Here is a 25,139-nt window from a genome sequence, read left to right on the forward strand (position 1 = left end):
GCCTCAGTTTCCCCCGGGAATAATAATATCCACCCCAGGCCTGCCAGGGAAGGCAGTCAGCCTTTTATATGTAATAATATTAATATTTGTGATGAGCTGTGTGCGGAGAGTAAAATTGTCCAGCAAGGTAACAAGAAGGAAGAGGTGCCTTCCAAGATTAGGAGGCAAAACCCGAAGTCCTAAGATGTTTCCGAGTGAGCCCGATGTGTTGCTTAGTTTTGGGAATGAGTACGGTGGCCTCCTTTTTCCAGTGAAAAACGAGGGATACGTTCAAATGAGCTGGTACATATAAGGGCATGCCTGGGCCTCTGACCTAGACACTCCGCTGGGCCTTCTAGAGGGCCGGACATTGTGGAGGAAGAAACACTGAAACTAGAAAAAACTCAGGGGTGACCCATACTAAGTCACAAAGGCCTGAGTGTTCTGTGCTTCTCCGAAAGTCGGCCTTTTCCTGGAAATGTGTTTAACTAAAACCTGTTTGGTGCCAAATCTGCGGCTCTTTGGCCTTTCAGACTCAACTTTTGTGGTGAGGGTCAAAGTCCAAAGGAGCCTGCAGTATACAGGGAAATCCGCAGCCCTGAGAGCCCTGAGAGCTCTGAGGCTGCAGGCAGGAGGGGCTGGGCTTGGAAAGGTTTTCCAAGGGAGTCGTAGACTGTGGAAGGAATTCTAGTTGAGGATGAGGTTTTAATCTGATTTTCCGGCGTGGGTGTGCTGAGGCATTTATTAATACAAAATGTTTGTGGTCATAAACCCGCTTTCTCGTGGGGGAAGTGTGAGAGAGCAGAACTATGCTTCCAACATTGCCTTATACTGACAGAATTAAAAGAAGAGTCTTCCATGGATTTTAAACTCTGAAGGCTTCGCCAGGAAAAAACGAGGGTGTGGTAACGGAAGAGATGAGAATATAGGTTTAAAATGTAAGCCCAGAGCTGAAGCATTTTTAGTGTGAACATATGCATCTCTCTAAAGACATTCGCAGGGCTGGGGCTCAGATTTGGGTGATGGAAAAGCAGGCAGCCCCTCTTTGGAAAAGTCACGAATAAATAAACTGTGAGAAGAAATAAACCTGCAGGTACTTACAGATGTTGCAGGGTCCCTGTCATTTTCCCTTAGCTTGCTGTCCGGCTAAGAATATCCACATGCCCGTTCACCATCCAAAAGCCCGTGCCATATAAGGGTCCGGTGTGGCTGATAAGGAAAGATGTGGCCAAGTGAATTTTGTGCTCCAATTCCTTAACTGGGTGCCAGACTGAGCTGCTTGCAAATTTGTAAACGCAAAGTGATTTAACGGCCAACAGAACTTTTTGCTGTGGGACCTGCATGTCCTTCCAGGAGCACAGGAGCCCTGATTTTCAGAATTGAACTCAGCTTTGCCAAACGGGTTGTGAGTATGTCCTGGAATGCCTCCGACCAACCTCTCAGCACGGATGGCGGAGAGACAGTGAGTTTGAGGACAGGTACAGAGGTACCTTGCCCAGAGCTTTTGTTGTTGTTGTTGTCTCCCCCTGCCCTCCTGCAGCGGCTGTGTGATTTCATCCCGCTGGGGAGTTTAAAATGTGTTACCTGGACTTGGCAAGAGGTTGGCACCAAAGTGGAGTTGGTGGTTTCGTGCCCAAGAGGAGGGTTGTACTCGGAGGAGGGTTGGCTCCTGCGCACAAGGGGCGATGATAAGGACAGGGTGGCGGGTGACCCCTCGGTAGGCTGCTGGACAGAGTGGCCTGAATAGGTGGCCCCAGGTTTGTCCAGAAGGGCCCCGAACCAGACTGAGTCAGGCACTCTGTCCCTTCCTGTTTGATGTGTCCTCAGATGTAGTCCGTGGGGCCTCCACGGCCAATCTGGCAACAGAGAATCCTCCTCCTAGCTCTGCCACTGCCAGCGTCCACCGTGGGCCCACTGAAGGACGGGTGCTCAGGTGCACCCCAGCTCTTGCTTTAGCCAGCATCTGACCTTGGATGATAAGCAGGGTGGGCCCCGTAGATACTTGGGAAAGACCACCTGGGATACTGGGTTCTGAGGGCCTTTCCTAAGGCTGTAATAGAAAGCGCCTGGGCTTGGTTGTGAGTCTTGGGTTTGTTTTGGCTTCCATCTACTAACCTTTTGACTGGTGAACCCCTAACCTCTCTGAGCTCCTACAACGGGAAGAACATTAACAAGATGATAGTAGAGACAGCGTCTAGGAAAGGCCTGTGGGATTAAAACATGGTTGCTGCTGGTGAGAATATGAAGGTTGTTAGCTCTTGTCTCTCCATGTCCACTTTTGAAAATCACTGTCGTGAAATCAATAAATTCCTCCTGTTGCTAAGCCTGGAGCTGGCCACATAGAGTCCCACGTGAGAAGGAGCTCTGCCCTGCTGAGCTCTAGGGATGGGCCTCGGGGTACATACTGAAAGCTGGGCTTGCTCTGTCCACAGTGTGGCCGTGATGTGCCCTGTTTCCTGATCAGCAGTCACACCCGCCTCAGACTGGGCCCCCCCTCGGCTACCCCGAAGGACCAGGACGTCGCCTGTTTCTTGGAGTACTCTCCCTCATCGCCAGTAACGTTTCTGGGTCCCACACAGCAGCATTTGACGTCACATCATGCCCATATGGCCTTCAAATGGGACTGCCATCCAGTCATTGTTAGGCGTTGAGGGAACAAACAAGTGGAAGCTTGCTTGGGCTCAGGGCTGGGCTCAGGGCTCAGCTCACACGTCCAAGTTGCCCAGCCGGGGCCGCTCTGTGTAGGACAGGTGTGGCAGCGTGCCATCCGCATGTTCGTTTTTACCTTCGCTCTCTGTAAAGTGAGGAGACCAGCGTCCAGGCCCAGATCCACCCTTGCTTGGAGGACGTGCCTGCCGAGGAGAGGGAGGCTGGCTGCCTTTGCACGTTGAGGCCGTGAAGGGTCCTGTCGGTTTCTTGGTTCTTACCACCTTGGCAGTCAATTGAGTGCCTATTTCCCAAAGCCCAGTGTATTAGACACTAGAGCCATCATGCTTTAGGGACGCTTAGTCTTCCCCTGATCTTCACCAGCTTTTCTAGAAATCCGTCCACGTGAACATATGATCTCAGTACAGCTTCAGTGCAGGGCCTCCAGCCCCTCCTGCCCCCTGGTCATCTCCGCAAGCCCCTCCTGTGCAGAGAATCTAGAGCTGCTGCCGGTGGAACACTTATCTCTCAGCAACAGAAGAGGAGCACCTGGCGTCCCCATACCTGGTTCTGGTCCTGCCATAGCCTGGCTGCCCTCTTAGGGTGGGGTTCTCCCTCCACCAGGGAGCAGCTCCCTGGACTTCTCTTGGGTTCATAGGCCTTGCTTAGAACAGACATGGACATTGAGGCTTGCCCTTTGGGTCAAGTACTTGGCCTGAACATTGAAGCATGTCTGAGAATGGATGCTCTGAGCAGTCTGACTTTCCCTGTGCTTCTCAGTTACGGCGTTCTTCTTCCAGCAGTAAAAGTTTTGGGAATGGCTTGCTTTGGGAGATGAAAAGTTTTCATTTTAGAGGGATTTAGCCATCACCCCAGTCTGTTTCTGCCGCTTCCTGTTATCAAATAGCAAAAAAACCACACCAAAAACGAAGAAACAAAAAAACCCGAAAAACGAAAACCCTGACTTTGCAGGCACGCGTCGCTCTCTGCCCTTTGCCCCCACTCCCAGACTCTTCCACTGATCTGAGCACGTCAGTGAGAGTCACAGGGTTCCGAGCTCTGTGCCACATTCTTGGCTCCCAAAAGGCCATAAGCAAGTGAACTCAGAAGTTTGGGCAGCCCGGCGTATTGGCTTCTCAGGGGCCTGCTTGCCTGTTTCACTTCTCTGTAAAGTAGGTGGGGCTGGGCAGGAAGGGTGTTTCCATATGCCAGCCCCGGGGACCCTCATCTGGATTTCGCGTGCTGTAGAACACCGGTTTTAAGCCCTGGAGCGAGGCACTTCTGCCCCCTGTTCCGCAGCTTAGCATGGCCCGCTGCTCTCAGAAGGAGGTGTTCTCTAGCACCTGCATCCCTCCTCCTCCTGCAGGAACCTGGAGGCTTGCTCCCTGCTCTTTTACTCCACCTGGCCTTCACCTCCTTTTCTGGGGCTGAGTCTTGGCCTCCCTGACCCCTGGATACCTTCTGCAGGCCTCTGAAGGCCCCGTGGCTTTTCCCATGCCCATTGCCCATCCGGCTTCTGCTCCCAGCTGGCTGACGAAGCACCTTTCCCTGCAGTGCTCAGGAGGCTGGGGGTCAGTATGGAATCCCCCAGTGCAGCAGACCTCGCTGAGCCGCTGTCATCCAGTCCATGCCCTTGGGGCTGCCTGCCAAGGGCCACCTTGCCCTCGCCTCTTAGGGTCCAGGCTGGTCAGCTGTTTGTGTTTGAAAGTAAACTAATTAAATGGGTATACAATTTCTAAAATAACGACCCTGTTTGTTACTGTTAAAAGTTTCAAGCAATGCAGAAAGAAGCAGCATTATGCAGCAGAAATTGGTAGTGCCCTTCCAGAACTTTTCTCACTTATTCAGTCTTCATTAGATTTGAGTTTGGTTGGATATGTGTCTTCCTGATGCAGGACCTGTGACATGTGAGGTCACCTCTTCCCCGTTCACTTCAGCAGCTTGGCTTCTATTTTTCAGCCTTTGGCACAAAAAATGAGAAATTTGAGAGTTCCTTTCTCAGCATTTGGACTTGTTTTTTAAGGAAGGCAGAATGTGTAATTATGATTCCCACCTTCTGTCTGGCAGATGCATGCATTTTTTAGAAAAGGTGACAGGGTGGACCTGGCTTTTCGTGTCCCTGCCTGGGACTCTGCATAGCTGGGGCTCCTCGGGTGGGGGAGGTGTATTGAACAGGTGGCCTTGGGAGCTGAGGCAGCAACACAGGCTCCCCCTGGCCCCTGTGGGTGTGGCCCAGTGGCTACCAAGGAACAGGTTTTGCAAAGAAACGACTCGCTCCTTGTCTTGCAGGGAGGGAGCGGGCAGAGCTGGGAAGCCTGTTGGCCAGTCTGGAGTCATCTTATAATTGACGGGAGTTACTTTTACGCTCTAAAATGAGAGATTTCCTTAGTACCAGAGAAAGTACCCATTTCTCAGAAAAAGAAATCAAGGCCAGACCTGTCTGTTAAACTTCTGCCTCGTTCTCCTCTTCATTTCCTTAGACCTCTGCCCCATCCATCCTCCCATCACTACCTTGGCATGTTTCTGCTGAGGTCTGAGGAGGCCTGAGTTTCTGTATTTGTATTCATGGTGGAACCTGCCCAGGAGTTAAATCATAACTGCTTTTCTGTTGTTGGAACTGCCCTTTTGTACTTCCGGTGATGGCAACCCTCTGATCTCAGTAGAATTAAATATACTACAAGTCAAAGGGGATAACATCGATTCCATAAACATATAAACAATAGTCCCTAAGAATAACCACTTGGTAAAAAAAAAAAAAAGAGCATATTCTTCTTCCTCACTTCTCCCTTTTTTTAAGTAGGCTTTATTTATTTATTTATTTAGTTAGTTAGTTAGTTACTTAGTTTTGCGGTACGCGGGCCTCTCACTGTTGTGGCCTCTCCCGTTGCGGAGCACAGGCTCCGGATGCGCAGGCTCAGCGGCCATGGTTCACGGGCCCAGCCACTCCGCGGCATGTGGAATCTTCCCAGACCGGGGCACGAACCTGTGTCCCCTGCATCGGCAGGTGGACTCTCAACCACTGCGCCACCAGGGAAACCCCTACACTTCACTCTTGATGTTGGACATTCAGTGGTTTGGACAAACATCTGAGGACACAATTCTGTCGTTACAGTACTGTGCGGAGTACTTTCACTGTCCTAAAAATCCTCTGCACACCTCCTGTTCATCCCTCTCTCCCCTCCAGCCCCTACAACTACTTATCTTTTTACTGTCTCCACAGTTTTGCCTTTTCCATACGTCATATAGTTGAATCATGGAGCCTTTTCAGATTGGCTTCTGTCACTTAGCAATATGCACTGAAGGTTCCTCAGTGTCTTTTCATGGCTCGACAGCTCATTCTTCCTAGTGTTGAATAGTATTCCACTGCCTGGATGGACCACAGTTTACTTAGCCATTCATAGCCATTCGCCTACCGAAGGACATCTTGGTTGCTTCTAAGTTTCAGCATTTATGACTGAAGGTGCTGTAAGCATCCATGTGTAGGTTTTTGTGTGGACCTGAGTTTTCAACTCATTTGGCAAACTACCAAGGCGCATGATTGCCTCCCTTCTGTTTTTTATATGCTCCTGTGAATTTGAGGTACGGACCGACACTAACCAGATCACCAGGAAGAAGGGGCTCCATGCAGGATGTGCCAGGAGGCCCCGGCCAGCCGACATCACTGGAGCGATGAGACAGTCAGCAACACAGGGTAGCGTCTGTCCTGCTCCCACAGGCCCTGCCGTCTGAGCTTCATTTCTCTAGCTTAGAGTATTTCAGAGTTTACATTTCTTACTTTCTTTTTTTGAATTTTATTTTATTTTATTTTTTACACAGCAGGTTCTTATTAGTTATCTGTTTTATACAAATTAGTGTATACATGTCAATCCCCATCTCCCAGTTCATCCTCCCCCTACCCCGCCCACCCCCCCTCCTTTTCATGCTTCGTGTCCATACGTTTGTCCTCTACATCTGTGTCTATTTCTGCCTTGCAAACCGGTTCATCTATACCATTTTTCTAGATTCCACATATATGCGTTAATATACGATATTTGTTTTTCTCTTTCTGACTTACTTCACTCTGTATGACAGTCCCTAGGTCCATCCATGTCTCTACAAAGGACCCAATTTCGTTCCTTTTTATGGCTGAGTAATATTCCATTGTATATATGTACCACATCTTCTTTATCCATTCGTCTGTCGATGGACATTTAGGTTGCTTCCATGACCTGGCTATTGTAAATAGTGCTGCAATGAACCTTGGGGTGCATGTGTCTTTTTGAGTTATGGCTTTCTCTGGGTATATGCCCAGTACATTTCTTACTTTTAAGCCAAGATGCCACTGTCTATCACCCAGAAACTCCCCTCATTTATGGACTTCAGGAGGACAGTGACAATATATGGTTCCAGTGAGCACTGTTTCTGAATCACTCAAGAAAAATCAGATATATTTCTGGGAGCTTAATGGTTGGGATTCTAACTTTTTAGAGACTCAGCCCTCTAGGTGGCAGGAGAAATTTAACAAACAGTGCACCATATTCTGACTACCACCTAAGAGTGTTTATTGTTTATGGTTACATACTAAGGGCATGATTAGAAATGCTGTTGCAGTAGTTTTATGTAATCTTTGAACTCTGGGAAGAATGAAATGAAAACGGCCTTTAAACGTGATTTGCTGGGCCCTTGCTGTGTATTAGGAGACCGTTTGTGTGCCTTGGTTGATTATACTGATGCGCAGACGTGATTCTGCCTGCTCCAAAGTTGGGTGGGTGAGAGCCAGCCCAGAAAACCTTGGGCTCCTTGTGACGGAAGCCTGAACCCAGGTTGGTTTAGTAGAAGTCCTTATTTGGGGATGATGAGAGTCACCTAGCCAGTATTCATTGAGGCCACCTTGGCAGGTGGGGTGGCCTGGGAAGACAGAGGTGGGTCCCTGAGCCTGGGAGGTCAGCAAGTGCAGCCCGTGTGGCCAAGTGTCCCCAGTGTGAAGAGGCAGTCAGGTGTCCTGTGGAGGACTGAAGTAGGTAAGCTGCCCAAGGGGAACGGCTGCATTAGAATTACCTAGGGAGTTGTTGGTTTTCTAAAACTAAGTCAGGTGGGACCCACAGATTCTGCCTATTAAAACAGCACTCTAGATGATTCTTTTTTTTTTTTTTTAAATGTGGGAGTCTTGTCCTTCTAAATGAACTTGTTAATTCATTTGGTGGAATCTTTTTTTTTTAATTAATTTATTTATTTTTGGCTGCGTTGGGTCTTCTTTGCTGCGCACAGGCTTTCTCTGGTTGCAGTGAGCGGGGGCTACTCTTCGTTGCGGTGCACGGGCTTCTCCCTGTGGTGGTTTCCTCTTGTTGCGGAGCACGGGCTCTAGGCATGCGGGCCTCAGTAGTTGTGGCACACGGACTCAGTAGTTGTGGCTCGCGGGCTCTAGAGCGCAGGCTGAGTAGTTGTGGCGCACGGGCTTAGTTGCTCCGCAGCATGTGGGATCTTCCCGGACCAGGGCTCGAACCCGCGTCCCCTGCATTGTCAGGCGACTTCTTAACCACTGCGCCACCCGGGAAGTCCCTAGGTGATTCTGATTTACAGCCAGACCTAGAACCTCTAGGCTAGGGGTGCTCTCCAGAGAGTATTGAGTCTGGTGCCTGTGAAGGGCGCCAGTGTGGACCCAAGACCAGTAAGGACCCAGGAGGTGGTCATCCCCTCTGGCTACCTGGGACAGGTATGCCAGAGAGAGGGCATGTGCAGGAAGGTGCAGTTTGTTCAGTTTGCAGAATGGTCCCCAGCCTGTCCCTCAGAGGGGCCCAGAGTGGAAGCGAGACTTTCAGAGCGCTGCAGGGGTCTCAGAAGCAGTTCTTTTGACTGTTGCAGGAAAGGTGCCGCTCCCCGTCTGCGGGCTGCTAGCGGCCTGGCTTTGTGTAGGGGGAGCTCAGAGCTGCTCTGTGACGCCCGTGCTCCTTGCCCCACTTGCTCAGGCTGACCTATGGCCGCACTATGGGACACCCGCTGTGGACAGCGCCACTTACAGGTGCTGTCCACTTCACACGCTTGAGACACGATGAAATTCACCGGCCCCAAAATTGGAAAAGAAGGTTATAAAAGAATAAATGGCCCATTAGTCTCCAACTTCATGAAGAGGAGAGGCTAATATTTATAACATTTCACGTTTGAAATGAATTCTAAGTCCAGAATTTTTCATTTTAGAATAATTTTGGAACAGTCCTGACTTTTACAGAGGAATCAACCAATTATAGAGGAGTTACTTGTCACCAAATAATTTCCAAAGCAAAATTACCAAAATCCTTAAAAAATTTAAGAGTAGCCGTTACATTTAGTGTAGAATGTAGTGAATTTCAGTGTGTTTGATATTGGTTGCAGCTTGTGGTGTGTTCGGAAATGTTTAACATCTGGCTCCAGGGCAGTGAGGGGAGCAGCCCTGATGTGGAGCACCTGCTGGTTGCCATGGAGATGCTCCCCCAGGGGCTGTCCAAGCCCCCAGGTAGCTCACTGCATCAGAGCTGGTCAGGGAGGTGCAGTGACCCCGTTGTGTGGTGTTATAGAGGCACTTTCCATCTTGCAGGGGCAACAGATGTAAGTAACCTCAAGAGCACAGATAATAGCAAAAGGGACTAAAGTAATTAGGAAATGATGTTTCCAGCATTTGTTACCTTTGTCAGGTTTTTTTTGGGGGGGGAGGGGACACTTTTTTGAAGAATAGATTTTAATTTTTGGAGCAGTCTTAGGTTCCCAGCAAAAGTGAGTAGAAAGTACAGATTTCTGACCTACTGCCTACTGTCACACGCGTGCACCCTCTGCTACTACCAACACGCCCACCAGAGTGCAAGATTTGTTACAATGGATGAACCTACACAGCATTGTTGCCCAACATCCATAGTTTCCACTGGGGTTTACTCTTGCCGTGGTACATTCTATGGGTTTTGAGAAAAGCATCCATCATTACCGTGTGGTACAGAGTATTTCACTGTCCTGAAAATCCTCTGTGCTCTGCCTAGTCAGCCCTTCTTCTGTTCAACCCTCGTAACCACTGATCTTTTTATTGCCTCCATAGTTTTACCTGTTCCACGATGTCATGTAGTTGGAATCATATAATATATATAGCCTTTTCAGATTTTTTTTTATTGTGGTACAATATTCATAACATAAAATTGACCGTGCTAACCATTTTTAGGTGTACAGTTAGTACATTCACAGTGTTGTACAGCCATCACCACTATCCATTTCTAGAACTTTGCAATCCTGATGCCGTTTTGCATACAACTGCCTGGAAAGCCTGTGCTTGCCCCCAATGCTCTTTGTGGCTGGAGTGTGCAGCCAGTGGCTGACATCAGAGCTTCAATCACATTTTTGTTTGGCATGTTTATTTTTGTTAAGTGCTTTATTATTTTTTTTTTTTATGAGCTCAGAACTGCAGAAATCTAAGGAATTTGCCCCTTGACTCCGTTTCTTGCTGGAGCAAACAAAAGATTATTGACTTGACACCAAGTTGGGGAGAAATCACAGTGCACCCCTCTGTCTGCAGCCCCCTCGGAATTTCAGCCTGTCTGGGCTGCAGCCACTGGAGCCTGCTGGCTCACCAGGCTCCAGGCTACATCTTTGTTCCCCAGTCTTGCACTCATTCATCTTCCAAAGCCAAAAACCTTCTTACTGTGTTCTTTGCAGATTTCAAAGGGACTCAAGCAGCATAATTAACATTCAGAGGATCGATCATATCACATGAGAAGAGGTGTCCAGCTCTGGTGTGTCCTGCTTTTGGCCAGTGGTTCTGCTCCCTTCTCTGCCTCTGCCTGCCCACTGAACCTCCACACGCCTCCTCTGTCCCCTGAGGTGGCCACTGGGCTTGTCCCCCGCCGCCACCTCCCCATAGAGGGAGCACATTTACCAGTTGGTTTCCCTTTGCCCTTTTCCACAGGTCCAAATCTAGAACAAAGGGAACATACATTCCATCAGCCTCCTTTATTTTTCCCATGTGAAAACAAAGTCCTTCTTGTTTTATTGCTTCTAAGAGGAACTTAGAGGGTCCTGAGATCACAGAATTTTAAGGACTTTTAGGTCATGGAGCTCAACTGCGCTCTTCTCCCACGCCCTGACCACACACACAGAGACCTGGATGCAGGAGCCCCCTCAGCCGAGACTTGTTAACTCACATTTCTACTTTTGGAGGGGCACAGTTTGTAAGTTGAGGAGTACACTTGGACTTAACTGAGATTCCCAATGGGCGCGTAGTGGCCCACGTTCCCTCTCATTTTTAAAGTTTTGCCTGACAGCCAGGAGTGATAGGAGACATAGCTTAGAGGCCAAGGCTGGGGATGGAGTCGGTACTGAAGGAAGTGGACCCTCTGCAAAACTGGTCCCCCTCCTGTAGGAGGGGGAGGGGAGCCAGGTAACCTAGCTCTGGGGCTAGGGAGTGACTCTGGGCGCGAAGACATCACGTACCTGCGGTGCTTTATGCAAGGACAGTCTCAATTCAAAATATTTTATCCCATTTTCAGTCTGTATCACCCAGGATGTCCCAGTTTTTGGTTCAGAAAATATGATTCCCTAGCAGAAGCTGGGCACACATGAGACATTTGCTAGTATAGGAATACAGCTGGAGGGTTGGAGGGGTGGACTAGGAAAGGCGATCTTACAAACCTTTGTTCAGGTCAGTGGATCCAAGGTCAGATTCTCAGTGACTGTTTTGAAGGGCTCCTTCTCTCCTATTCCGCTTGTGAGGGTCAGAAGGATTTCAGAGTTTTCACTATAATTAGGCAGTTGCATTCAGTTGGCATTTTCTTCATTGATAGGCCGATTACTGCCTTTCAGATCTCTGGCAGGCACTTAGGAGGATGGGGGGAGGATGCTCAGACAGTACAGGTGTTGACTGGCAGATAATCTCCCGACCTCCTTTTCCTCTGTTACCTCATTTTATCCTCACAACAACCCCGCAGGGGAAGCGCAGTTCTCCTTTTACAAATGAGGAAACTGAGGCTCAAAAGGCTAAGTCATCTTCCCCTGGCCGTGTGGCTAGTCGCTGGCAGGGCCGAGACCTGAGCCCGGAAGCCCTGTTTCCTTTCTCCTCGGCCTCCCTGTCATCGAGTCCGTCCTGGGGCTCCCAGGCATTCATCGAATGTCTGTTTGGCAGGGGACGGGCGTGCCTGGCAGCCGCGGCCAGCAAGGTGAGGGGGGAGCCAGACCAAGAAGGTCAGCACATTCTCTGCAGAGCGCGACAACTTCAGGCTTGTTTTGAGCCAGGACTTGGGATTCTTCTTGCTGAAGTTTGGTTACCCCATGGCCTTGGGTGGTTGTCTGCGCGGGGTCCCTTTGGGTTTGGATTTCAGATTTATTCTTGAATTTTTATTTCAGGACATAACTTGGCAAGATGAGCACTCTGCCCCTTTCTCCTGGGAAACGAGGGTAAGTTGGGTTAAATTTAGATTTGTTTGTGTTCTTAAAAAGCGTGGCGGCCTTAGGTATTTTCCGTTCAGCCTTGGTGGGCTCAGAAGGCCGCGGGCTGCGGGTGATGCGCCCCCTGCCGGTGGGAGAGGAGAGGCGGAGGGGCGGGGCCTACACCGCGTTGGGCTTGGTGATGGATGGAAGCGTGGCGGTTGGCGCTCTGGGCACGGTCGGCGCCCCTGTCCTGGGAAAGCAGGGGCAGCCCCTCGGGGGGCTTTCTCGGCTCACACTTCTGCCCACCAGCGCTCGGTGCCTTGTTGGGGGCTCCATAAGGCAAAGCTTTGAGGGAAGCTTTTCTTGGCGGGGGGCGGGGTGGTTAAGAGCTGCTTTTATTAAAGTGAAATCTGAAGGGCAGCCGAGATAGGAAGGTGGGTGGATGTGGAGACAAGGCAGCAGATGCATCAGAACTGCCTGCAAGAGTCACCTCAAAGGCAGAGTCCTGAGGGAGGAAGGGAGGAGGGGAAGAGTGCCCTTTGTACCCTTTGAAGCTGGAATAGCCAGTGGATACAGATGTGCAACCCAGCCTGGGTCCCTGATGCTGGTCCCCAGTCATTCGTTTATTGCTGTTAGTGTCATTGTTGCCAAAGTTGCTTAAGAGTATCAAGCTTAACGGGGTTTATCCGTTGCCCCATTCTCCCTAGTTGTCCCAGTACAAGTGCATTAATAAGTAGCGCAAAATGACCAAAAGGCAGGTGTCTCAAACCCAAGGAAAAGAAGGGAAAAGACCAGGATTCTCTGAATTCTAGAATATTCTCTGCTGTGTGTTGGAGCGTCCTTTCCCTATTGGGGGTGACCAGGACGGCTGTGTACCTGCAGTAGGGCTTAGGCTTGAGGTTGGATCAGGGCTTTCAAGCCCTGACACTTGGAGGGGCTTGTTTCTTGGTTTTTCACTTGTCCCTACAGTTGCTCATCCCGGTAGAAACGACATCCAGGGGGCTGTAGGGAGGGTGGGTTAGAGCGGGATGTGGCAGTGGTGGGGGGGTCTGCAAGCCACCTGAGAGGCCCTCAGGTGGGGGTCTGTGTCTTAAAATGAAGGATATGATGAGGGCTCAGATGGATCAGGACAGCCATGGTGTTGCCCACAGGCGGCGCGGTTGGTTAGCTGATTGATTGCCCCAAGTGACGTGAGCTGCCCTAGGATGAGGAAGCCTGTGAAAGTTGAGGGGACCCTTACGTGAGAGTTGAGAGGTGGCTTTTGCGAATACGTGGCATTAATGCAGATAACCATGCTCCTCCCGCAAGCACAGACTCCTGCCTTTGGGGGTCCAGAACGTCAGGTCCTAAACATCCTAAAATAAAGATGCAAATACCTGCATCCTGCGTGCGTGATTTTTTTTTTTTTTTTCCGTGGCAGATTAATAACCTAGGTCTGCGCAGAGGTCAGGGTGAGTGACGACGTTGTGCCTGGAATTGGAGTCTCCTTCAGGATCTGGACACTGGTTAAGGGGTGGCTGAACCAGTGAGGGTGGCTGGGAGGCAGCCAGGGAGGGTGAGGGGCAGCCTAGGATTGCAGCTTCCAAGCTCCAAGACCCACCCATAAATCCCTTGTGCAGTGACAGGGCAAAGGGAGTTGGAGGTGGGTAGAAAGGACCTCGCCACGTTGACGTTCAGCCAGGGCCATCAATATTCCTTTTATATGGGTTCCCCAGACGGGTAACTGACAAGCACTACAGTTAAGTCCCCTACATACGAACCTTCAAGTTACAAAGTTTCAAAGATGGGAACGTGCGTTCTACCAATGTCAGGCGTGCATGAAATTGCAGCTTGCCCTCCATCTCTTACTGCTGACGATCCTTCAGCTCTACCGTCTCCCACCTCCTCTCCCCCCCTCCAGCCAGTAACTCTTCTTGCCTGTTCACTCGATGCCAGCCCCTGGATGCCAGCTGTTGTCCTGGACTACTGTCCTTTTCAAGGGACTGTACTGTAAGATAAAAAATGTTTTATTTTTTGTTTGTTTTTTATGTGTTATTTGTGTGAAAGGTATTTTAAACCTGTTATAGTACAGTACTAGATAGCCCATTGTGCTAGTTGGGTACCTACATACAACTCATTCGTATGTAGGGGCCTTACTGTAATCCTAGGCAGATGGGTAGTCTGCAGGGGGGAGTGGACAGCCTCGGGGACAGTGGCCCAGAAGGCAGCACAGATGTTACTGGACTGGGCCCTGTGTTTGATGATGTCTCAGTGATGAAGACAGAGAAGTCAAATTAGTTAAAATGCCCCGAGCCCTAAGTCCATCATGCCCCCCACGAGGATATCTACTCTCATAAGAATTTACCTTGTTAAATGTTCCTGAGTCAGCCGTTTGTGGGATGGGATGTTTCATCTGTTATTACCTTGATGCAGATGACATTCTGGGGCAAGGATGGGGCAGCACCTGGGGCGGCTGCTGAGAATGAGGCTCAGTGTGGGAACAGGTGCTGGGAAAAGGTCTCTAGAACAAGGTGTGCTGACACAGTCCAGCACGGGTCACACTCGTGCTGGTGTTAATTTTCCACAGATACTATCCAGGTCTCTTAGGAACCTGCATAAATTGAGAAGGCTTGATAAACTTAAGTCAATATGTGTTGCTCACATTTTAATTAACTTGGTTTTTTTTTTTTTAGTGAAAGGTATAGTCTTGTGGCTGAGAGTTCTCAGTTTCATTTTTTTTTCCGTTGGAGTATAGTTACTTTACAATGTTGTGTTAGTTTCTGCTGTACAGTGAAGTGAACCAGCTATATGTATACCTGTATCCCCTCCCTCTTGGACCTCCCTCCCACCACGCCCCTCCCCCCATCCCACCCATCTAGGTCATCACAGAGCATGAGCTGAGCTTCCCGTGCTATACAGCAGGTTCCCACTAGCCATCTGTTTTACACATGGTGGTGTATTTATGTCAAACCTAATCTCCCAATTCATTTCACGTTCCCTTTCAATGAGAGAACCAGCTTATTTCATGAACAGGTGGGCTGTGTCCTCACCTTTCGATTTGAGCTCTCAAAATCACACTTACGTGATTTGAAGTCAGAACTTTGTAGAGGCAAAATAGAGAGCGTTCCAGAGAGCAAAGGGCCTCACCCCTGCTCTGTCATCAAGAGTCGGAGTTCCCCCACTCGCCTCTCCCCAGCTGAAGCGCGAGTGCCCACCTCTCTGCATTGTCACGCTCTTCCTTAGGACTGAAAGACGGATGAGAACTTCTTTGGAGAGCTGCATGCAGGAGGTGGGTTAGCCAGGGCAGGGTGGCCCTGACCTCCAACTGCAAGGCTGGAGACTCTTTGTCATTTGACGTCTTTGATGCATGGCTGGCACCTCACTCCTTTGCAGCTTGAAGCAGCCATTTCTTTTCTCCTGATTCTGGGGGCCAGTGGTCTGGGTAGGGCTCAGCCGGGCTGTTCTTCTGTGGGCCTCACCAGGCACCCCTCACGTGTCATCTGACGGCCGATGGGAGCTGGTTGCTCTAGGGTACCCTCTCTTCCGTGTCCGGTTGGGGCCACGTGTGTCCAGTGGAGCTACGTGTTGGTGGAAGAGTTCCCTCGGGTGAGAGCGGAAGCTGACAGGGTCTTCCGAGGCTGAGGCTTGGGCACCAAAGTATCCCCTCTGCTTTGTTCTGCTGGTCAAATCGAGGCACAGTCCAGCCCAGATTTGGGGTGTGAGGACATGGATTGCAGCTGCTGACGGACCGTTGCAGAGAATGTGTGCCATTTCGAATCAAAGACTCCACGCTCTGACAACCCTGACAGCGGGTCGTTTCATTTGATCGTCTATCATCCACTGATGGTTTTTTTTGAATTTTAAATTGTGGTAAAATACACATCCCATAAAATGTACCATCTTAGCCATTTGTAAATGTGCAGTTCGGTGGCCTTAAGTGCATTCCCACTGCTGTGCAGCTGTCGCCACCATCATCTCCAGGACTGTGTCATCTTCCCAAACTGCAACTCTGTTCCTTTTAAGCCGAAAACCCCCTTTCCCCCTCCCCCAGCCCCTGGCAGCCACCCTTCTACTTCCTGTCTCTATGACATCATTCACTGATTTTTTTCAAAAATCTGGCGGACGTTGATTATCCTTCCACTCTGGGACAGACATTATGCTTAAGGCTCAGAGGTGAGTAAACACTTGCTCTCGGCCAAGATCCCAGTGTGGGGGTGACCGCGCCTGGGGGCAGAACTCACACAGGAGGACCGCTTTAGCCACACGATCATCCCTCCAGTCATTTTCCTTCATTCACATAACACATATTTACATACACGTTGGTAGATACGGTCTCGTGCCTTCTGCAGCTATTCACTTCAGACTTTTTTTTTTTTTCCTTTTTTTTTGGCCGTGCTGCACGGCATGTGGGATCTTAGTTCCCTGACCAGAGATCGAACCCGCGACCCCTGCACTGGAAGCGTGGAGTCTTAACCACTGGACCAGCAGGGAGGTCCCCACTTCTGCAGACATTTAATGATAGCCAACTAAGTGCCTAGCTCTTTCTCAGCTCTGACTTCTCAGCCACCAGTCGATCAGCTGAGGCCAGGGTCAGCCTGACCCAAGGTGATGATTGTTGGGCACAGAGCTGAGAATCTCAGGGATTTGGGATTTCTTCCCAATTTTTGCACCTCTGTCTGGGCTCCTTCTTTTGGGCCAGCCCGTGGCCGAGGACCCCTGCAGAGACCTGCAGAGCGTGGACGAGCTGGTGCTGTCCGTCCCTGAAAGGCAGCTCTGACCAGGAGAGGCCTCGATGCCGGGCAAGCACTGCCCGTTTCCTCGGATCCTGCTCAGTCGTCCAGCCTGCCCTCCCCTCCTGGGTCGCCTCCTGCCGAGGCCGCGCCAGGCCTGATGCCTCTGTCGCTCCGACCCCTTCCCCACGGAAGGGAGGCTCCGAGGCAGAAGTGCCCGTCCCGGCCGGGCGCTTGGTCATCATCTTTCCCCTCATCCGTCAGCTTGGCAGGTGTGCTAGGGGCAAGGGCGCCTGCAGGGCCCCACGGCGGATTCCCTTCTCCTGTCCTGAGGTTCCACAAGGAAAACCCTCAGCACTTGGAATGCTCCAGAGAGGGGAGTCGGGAGGAGAGGATGCTTTGCACTGCCGCCCCTCTGGGCCGGGGGGTTTACAGGAGACTCCTGCAGAGGCAGGTCAGGCCCTAGTGACGAGTGGCTGGACTCTGGGGACGCCGCGCCCACCGTGCTCGCCTCCCCCCGCAGGCGGTCTGGATTTTCCCTGTCTACCCGAGTCCTTCACCTGAGGTTCGGCTGCCTATTTGGGGATCGTAAGTCAGCTGGGTGGGGATCAGCTCCTTGATCTCCGAGGGTCAACGCAGACCACTCCTGGAGTAGGGAGGCCTCTCAGCTGCTCCTCAGGAGGACAAGTAAGCCTGGGAGCCAGAGCGTCTCCGCGGGCTGAGGTCCACACCATAGGGATCTGCAGCGCGTCAAATTCTCTCACCCAGGAGGTCAGCGTCGCTGCCCCCGCTGCGGGCTGGATGCCGGTGCTCAGGGGCGGCGGTAACGGGCAGGCGGGTTGAATCGATGAAGAGGGATTGGAGCTTGGGTCTGTCTGTGGCTAACAGGCATCTCTCGCCCACGCAGGACAGCAGGGTGTTCCATTGGGATGTCCGTACGTGGAGCGTTCCCTGGGTTCCCAGGTATGGCTCTGTCTGGCTGTACCCCCTCACCGCCAGCCAAAAGTTTCTGAGAAATGCAGGGCCGTGGAGCCACGCCATGCTCCCATCACAGCATCGCTCCTGCTTGGGGGCCCTCACGGAGACCCCCGGCTCTGCCCAGCAGTGAAGTCTCCCTCCCCTCCCCCTGCCCCTCCCCCGTGCTGTCTCTAGCTCACCTTCCTGAGATCCAGAGCAGGCCTGTGGCCCCCTGCTCGGGACCTTTCCTGGCTTTTGTAGGTGCAGTGACCTGTCAGCTCCTCAGCCCGGGGCCCAGCCTGCTGCTCTGGCCCCAAGGGTCCTTACCGCCGGTCTCTTCTCCAGCCCCGCAGCCCTGCCCCATGGCACCGATCTCGCCTGCCTCGGTGCCTTGCCCAGCCCCCTGGCCCCCAGCCACCCGTGCAGGTCCCACCTGCCCCCACATCTGGAGCAGATTCTGTTCCTGTGGTTCTCCCAGTTATTGTGACAGCCGGGCAGCTCCCACAGGCCCCTGATCTGTGCTGAGCACCTTGGGGGCATTTCCTCAGCTAATCCCCACAATGCACGCTTTGACAGATGAGGAATCAGAGGCCCAGAGTGAGGGGTGTGAGCTAGATGTCCCAGCCCAGCGCCGTGTGCTTCACCCCTTGCCACAGCATCTGCAACTGTCCCCCTTCTGTGTCCCCCCTGAGAAGCTCTGCGCTAGACGGACACACGTTAATGTCACCGGTGGTGTTCTTTGTTGGTGCATCTTGTCCCTGTGAGACGACAAGCACCTGGAGGGCAGAGGCTCCTGTCCTTCCCTTGGCCCTTATAACCGCAGGCTCCTTCACACCCACCGTCTGTTGGGTGTCTGTTGGCTTTTCCCCAGGCTCGTTGCCGTGGGGCCCAACAGCTGGGCCCTGTCCATTGTCCGCCCGGCTCCCTGGTGAAAATACAGGAGTGTTCTCTAGCCCCTGGGTCCTCGGGGTTAGGGGCGGGTGGTCCCCAGACCCTGTCCCCTGTGCCCCGCTGTCCTGGATGGTCTGACAACCCTAGTCTCAGTGGCTAGGCCGTGCTGTCTCTTCCCCACCAGATTGTCATCCTACTAATTTTGAGATTCTAAAAGTTTTTCGTATCTTCCCCTCTTCTTCTTCCTTTTCCCCCTTTGGCGGGGGAGGTGGAGGAGGATAAATGTTAAATGGTTTGTGAATTTATTAGGATTTGCTCCAGTAAGCTATTATATTTTCTGACAATGTTTCTGCAGCCTTCATCTCAACAGTTTAGATCTGCCAGAGGCCGCCAAGCCAAACAGTTAGTTTTGGCCGCCTGCACCCTCCTTTACTGAAATATTACACATTCCTCTCCAGTGAGTGGGACGTAAAAATAGGCACTGGGCTCAGTTGTGGGCTTTCTGTTTTTAGAACGGACGTGGCCAGCTAAGACCCAGTTAGTTCCCCACATGGGGAGGCTGACACCCAGGCCTGGCTCAGTGCATAGCCCTGGGGCTCCAACCGGGGCGCCTGGGCCGTAGAGGGTAGCGCCGTCAGCATCGCTGTGAGGAGGGGAGGGGGCTTCCTGAGTACCCCTCACTCTTCCGTCTCAGCCATCTCCTATAAGGCCACGGGCTTGAATCCCCCTCCGACTTGCTGTCCGAGCTGGGGGCTGCTCTTCACGTGGAGCAGCATCCTGTTGCTGGGCCCAGCTCGGCGCAGGGGACCGGGTTCCCGAGAGCTCTTTGTCCACACCTGGAAAAACGGACTTTTTCCAGAAATCAGAAGATTGCATGGGAACTTCCTGACTCGCTAGCGTTCATCACAGGCTCCAGACGCAGTCCCCCCGCTGGCCTGTCAGGTCGGGAGCCAGGGCTGTCTTCTCCTGCTCACTGATCTGCTCCAGTGTCAGAGGGCCCCCTTGCATAGCCTCGGGGCCACGGGGGAAGGTGAGGTCAGAGACCCCTCCAGAAGCACAGGCTCTGGGGGGGTCCAGGGACAGCACAGTGGCTGCAGTACATCCCTGTGGGGAGTGTCTCAGCTCAGATTCCACGCCAGACACTGGGCCGGGATGGGGCTTCAGAGTCACGCTCACTTCTGGACACAGACACGGCCCGCGTGTCCCAGCCATGGGCACCACGTCTCTGGTGACCAGAGGAAGGCGGGGAGGGGCCAGCACCCGAAGGGGATCCAGTGGGAATGCTGCTGACCCCCTGGGGAGCTTAGATGCCTCTGACCAAGCAGAACAGGACCAGAGCCCAGTAGCCTGCGTTTACTGAGCACTTACTATGTGCCGGGCCTTGTTCTAAAGCAACAGCCCAGGGAGTAAGAATACTCCATTTTTACTAGAGAAGAAAAGAGTCCAGGTTCAGGCTGGGTCGTTGGTGGGTTTGCCCTTTACTGAGAGGAGCTGGTTCAGGGAAGAAGGTAGCTGTGGCTTTGGGCCGGTGAGCAGGAGGCGCCTCTGAAGGGGACCTGGGGCTTAGGGGCCCTCCCGGGAGGGAGGAGAGACACCAGGCCTCAGCCTGGTCTGGGAGGGAAGGGGGCGGCCCAGGGAGGGTGGAGTCACCGAGCACAAAGCAATGAAACCTCTCCTAAAGCACAGAGGGAGCTGCAGTGCAGGTGCCACTTCTGTGTGACCTGGACAACAGCGCGTCTTTCAAAGTGACCAGGAGCCCCTCTTCACCATGTCCTGGTCCAGTTTTGCTGGCGTTCTGGGGTCTTGGAGCCAAGTAAGATGAACTCTGGTCAGGAAAAAGGACGCTTTGCCCCTCTTCTTCTTTCTTTGCCCGCCCCTTCCCAACAGGCATGTGTTTTAAACACAAACCACAAACCTTTGCCCTTTGGGGCGAGGAGTGGGAAAGAAAGAGACCCTCACCAGTGTAGCTGATCAAGGAGGACCGTTTCTTAAAAGGGGGTTGTAGTCATATTTTATTTGCAGAATGGAAAACAACAAATGCCTGGGCAAAAAGGCTTAGAAGCTGATACACTAGAAGGTTTTTTCTTCTGTAAGTTCTTGTTTTCCTCATTTTCACCCTGGGGCGCCCCAAACAAAGTAGCCACCCCTGTCAGCCTGGCCCTCTCTTCTACCAAGACGTCACCCTCCCCGAGGGGCTCTCACGAGGGCTCCAGTAGCCCAAGGAGCCCTGAAAGCCTCCGTGGTTCTCTTGCAGGTTGTCACTCCAGCCAGCTAAGTGCTGCTCGGTGCCCTGATCGAGGGCCGGAAGCAGTCCTGGAACCACTGTGGCTGACTTCTCTCCCCAGCATCCTTGGCTCGGCCCAGTGCTGTCCTGTGCCCAGACTTATGTTCAGCCCAGCTTTCCGGGAGCTTCTCCCCACTGGAGAGATGGCTGATCCTAAAAGAGCCTAGTGTTTGACGAACCGCTCAAAGTGTTTTCTTTACCCCGCAATTTGCAGATCAATCTCAACTCTGTTCTCTCAGGCTCAGTCCCCACTTCCAAGCTATTTCTAGCACTTTGCTTATTTAAAGAACTCATCATCTCTGTACCCACATTCTCCCTGTATTTTATTGTGGAGTTTGGAAATATGCAGAGTATTGAGAATGACTCACTCAGAAACAGCCCTTTAAAAATCAGATTAGGTCATTGACATACAGAAACCCTGCCACGTATGGGGATCGCTGGTGTTCACACGGACATCGTCCCTGGCGGCCACTGGCTTTTTAGATGTGGTGTGATGCCCAGCACAGCTGCAGGCCTCGGAATCACTTGCTCCAGACTGAAATCCCACCTGCTCTTAATGGACTAGTGACCTAGGACAATTCACTCATTTGCTCCAGACCTCCATTTTCTCCGTTGTAGGATAAAAACTTTTTAGGAGAAAAGCCCAACAAAAAAGAAAACTGTGCCCGGTGCACTGGATGCGCTCAGAATCTGCATTTGTTCTGAGCCCCAGCACCTGAGCTTTGATGTTTTTTTTTTTTAATGTCTAGATTAAAAAAAAATTTTTTTATTGAAGTATAGTTGATTTACAATGTTGTGCCCCTCCCTGCTGTACAGCAGTGACTCAGTTATACACATACCTACATTCTTTTTTTATATTCTTTTCTATTATGGCTTATCACAAGATATTCAATATAGTTCCCTGTGCTATACAGTAGGATCTTGTTGTTTATCCATCCTGTATGTAATAGTTTACATCTGCTAACCCCAAACTCCCAGTCTATCCCTCTCCCTCCCCACTGGCAACCACAAGTCTGTTCTCTATGTCTGTGAGTCTGTTTCTGTTTTGTAGATAGGTTCATCTGTGCCACATTTTAGATTCCACATATAAGTGATATCATATGATATTTGTCTTTCTTTTTCTGACTTACTTCAATTAGTGTAATAATCCCTAGTTGCATCCATGTTGCTGCAAATGGCATTTTTTCATTCTTTTTTTATGGCTGAGTAGTATTCCATTGTTTATATGTACCACATCTTTATCCATTCATCTGTCAATGGACATTTAGGTTGTTTCCTAAACATGTTTCCATGTTTTGGCTATTGTGAACAGTGCTGCTGTGCACATAGGGGTGCATGTTTCTTTTTGAATTATAGTTTTGTCCAGGTATATTCCCAAGAGTGGGATTGCTGGGTCATATGGCAATTCTATTTTTAGTTTTCTGAGGAACCTTCATACAGTTTTCCATAGTGGCTGGACCAACTTACATTCTCACCAACAGTGTAGGAGGGTTCCCTTTTCTCCACATCGTCTACAGCATTTGTTATTTGTAGACTTTTTAGTGATGGCCATTCTGACTAGTGCGAGGTGGTACTGCATTGTAGTTCTGATTTGCATTTCTCTAATAATTAGTGATGTTGAGCATCTTTTCATGTGCTACTGGCCACCTATATGTCTTCTTTGGAGAAATGTTTGTTAAGGTCTTCTGCTCATTTTTGGATTGGGTTATTTGTTTTTTTGTTGTTGAGTTGTTTGTATATTTTGGAGATTAAGCCCTTGTCGGTCGCATCATTTGCAAATATTTTCTCCCATTCTGTAGGTTGCCTTTTCGGTTTTTTTAAATGGTTTTCTTTGCTGCACAAAAGCTTGTAAGTTTGATTAGGTCCCATTTGTTTACTTTTGTTTTTATTTCTATTGCCTTGAGAGACCGACCTAAGGAAACATTGGTACAATTTATGTCAGAGAATGTTTTGCCTGTGTTCTCTTCTAGGAGTTTTATGGTGTCTTATCTTATGTTTAAGTCTTTAAGCCATTTTGAGTTTATTTTTGTGTATGGTGTGAGGGTGTGTTCGAATGTCATTGATTTACATGTGGCTGTTCAACTTTCCCAACATCACTTGCTGAAGAGACTGTCTTTTTCCCATTTTATATTCTTGCCTCCTTTGTTGAAGATTAATTGACCGTAGGTGTGTGGGTTTATTTCTGGGTTCTTTATTCTGTTCCATTGATCTGTATGCCTGTTTTTGTAGCGATACCACATGGTTTTGATTACTGTAGCTTTGTAGTATTGTCTGAAGTCTAGGAGAGTTATGCCTCCTGCTTTTTTTTTTTTTTTCCCTCAGGATTGCTCTAGCAATTCTGGGTCTTTTATGGTTCCGTACACATTTTTGGGTTATTTGTTCTAGTTCTGTGAAAAATGTCATGGGTAATTTGATAGGGATCACATTAAATCTGTAAATTGCTTTGGGTAGTATTGCCATTTTAGCAATGTTCATTCTTCCAATCCAAGAGCATGGGATATATTTCCATTTCTTTGAATCCTCTTTTATTTCCTTTATTAATGTTTTATAGTTCTCAGTGTATAAATCACCTCCTTGGTCGGGTTTATTCCTAGGTTTTTTTTTTTTTTTTTTTGGTGTAATTTTAAAAGTTTTTTTTTTTTTTTTTTTTTACATTCCCTTTCTGACATTTCACTGTTAGTGTAAAGGAATGCAACTGATTTCTGAATGTTAATCTTGTATCCTGCTACTTTGCTGCATTCATTTATTAGATCTAGTAGTTTTTGTGTGGAGTCCTTAGGGTTTTCTATATATAGTGTCATGTCATCTGCTTATAGTAACAATTTTACTTCTTCCCTTTCAACTTGGATACCTTTTATTTCTTTTTCTTGTCTGATTGCTAGGACTTCCAATACTATGTTAAAGAGAAGTGGAGAGAGTGGACATCCTTGTCTTGTTCCAGATTTTAGTGGGAAGGCTTTCAGCTTTTCACCATTGAGTATTGTATTGGCTGTGGGTTTGTCATAAATAGCTTTTATTATGTTGAGATATGTTCCCTCTATTCCCACTTTGGTAAGAGTTTTTAATCATGAATGGATGTTGAATTTTGTCAAATGCTTTTTCTGCATCTATTGAGATGATCATGTGGTTTTGGACTTTTCTTTTGTTAATGTGGTGTGCATTGATTGATTTGTGTATGTTGAACCATCCTTGTGAACCTGGGATGAATCCCACTCGGTTGTGGTGTGTAATCTCTTTTATGTGTTGTTGGATTCGGTTTGCTAATATTTTGTTGAGAATTTTTGCATCTATATTCATGAAATATATTGTCCTGTCATTTTCTTTTTTAGTGGTGTCTTTGTCTGGTTTTGGTATCAGAGTGATGGTGGCTTCGTAGAATGTCTTTGGGAGTGTTCCCTCCTCTTCAAACTTTTGGAAGAGTTTGAGAAGAATCAGTATAAATTCTTCTTTGTATGTTTGGTAGAATTCACCTGTGAAGCCATCTGGTCCTGGACTTTTGTTTGTAGGAATCTTTTTATTACAGATTCTACTTCACTTCTAGTGATCAGTCTGTTCAAATTATCTATTTCTTCTTGATTCAATTTTGGTGGTCTGTAAGTTTCTAGAAAGTTGTCCGTTTCTTCTAGGTTGTCAGATTTGTTGGCATGTAATTGTTCATAGTATTCTCTTATGGTTTTTTGTATTTCTGCAGTATCAGTTGAGATTTCTCCTTTTTCATTTCTTATTTTATTTGGGTTCCTTCTCTTTTCTTCTTGGTGAGCCTGGCTAGAAGTTTGTCAATTTTGTTTACCCTTTCAAAGAACCAGCTCTTGGTTTTGTTGATTTTTTCTATGGTTTTTTTAACCTCTGTTTTATTTATTTCCTCCCTGATATTTATTATTTCCTTCCTTCTGCTGACTTTAGGTTTTTGTTCTTTTTCTAATCATTTTAGGTGATAGGTTAGGTTGTTTACTTGAGAATTTTCTTGTTTTCTGATGAAGGCCCAGTCCTCTCCCCAGGGTCTGACCCCCGAAGCCTGAGCCTCAGCACCCAGCCCCCATCCGCTCCAGTGGTCCAGCAGACAAGCGCCTCAGGCTGGGGAGTGCCAGTCTGCACAGACACTCTGTGCAGGTCTCTCTCTCCGCTTTGCCCTCTGCACACCTGTTGCTGCGCTATGCTCTGAGGTTCTGAATGGGCTTTGATGTTTTTTCTTGGGTTCTATTTCTTATAACCCTGAGCTTCAAGGCAGCCTGTGCTTGTGTTTGGAGCTGGAGTTCCTTGTGGCCTCATCATCTTGAGGAGAGACCTGTGGCCATCAGAATCTGGGCTTTTAGGAA

The 25,139-nt window shown here is 49.6% G+C and overlaps 1 protein-coding gene across 2 annotated transcripts in view; it reads left to right on the top strand.

Annotated features, from left to right (window-relative positions):
* LOC307061105 (uncharacterized protein C1orf198 homolog) overlaps window positions 1-25,139 on the top strand; it is a gene marked incomplete at its 5' end in the record, with an annotated part of 31,488 nt that overhangs the window by 716 nt on the left and 5,633 nt on the right. Inside the window, one exon of one of the 2 annotated variants that reach the window (XM_079716090.1) lies at window positions 11,959-12,009. The exons of the other annotated variant lie outside the window; for it this stretch is intronic. Within the exon in view, the coding sequence (XP_079572216.1) occupies window positions 11,959-12,009 (51 nt within the window). The remainder of the gene's footprint in view (window positions 1-11,958; window positions 12,010-25,139) is intronic. 2 annotated transcript variants of the gene reach the window in all.

The sequence above is a fragment of the Hyperoodon ampullatus genome, assembly GCF_949752795.1.
Source record: "Hyperoodon ampullatus genome assembly, chromosome: 1".
NCBI classification, from domain to species: Eukaryota; Metazoa; Chordata; class Mammalia; order Artiodactyla; family Ziphiidae; genus Hyperoodon; species Hyperoodon ampullatus.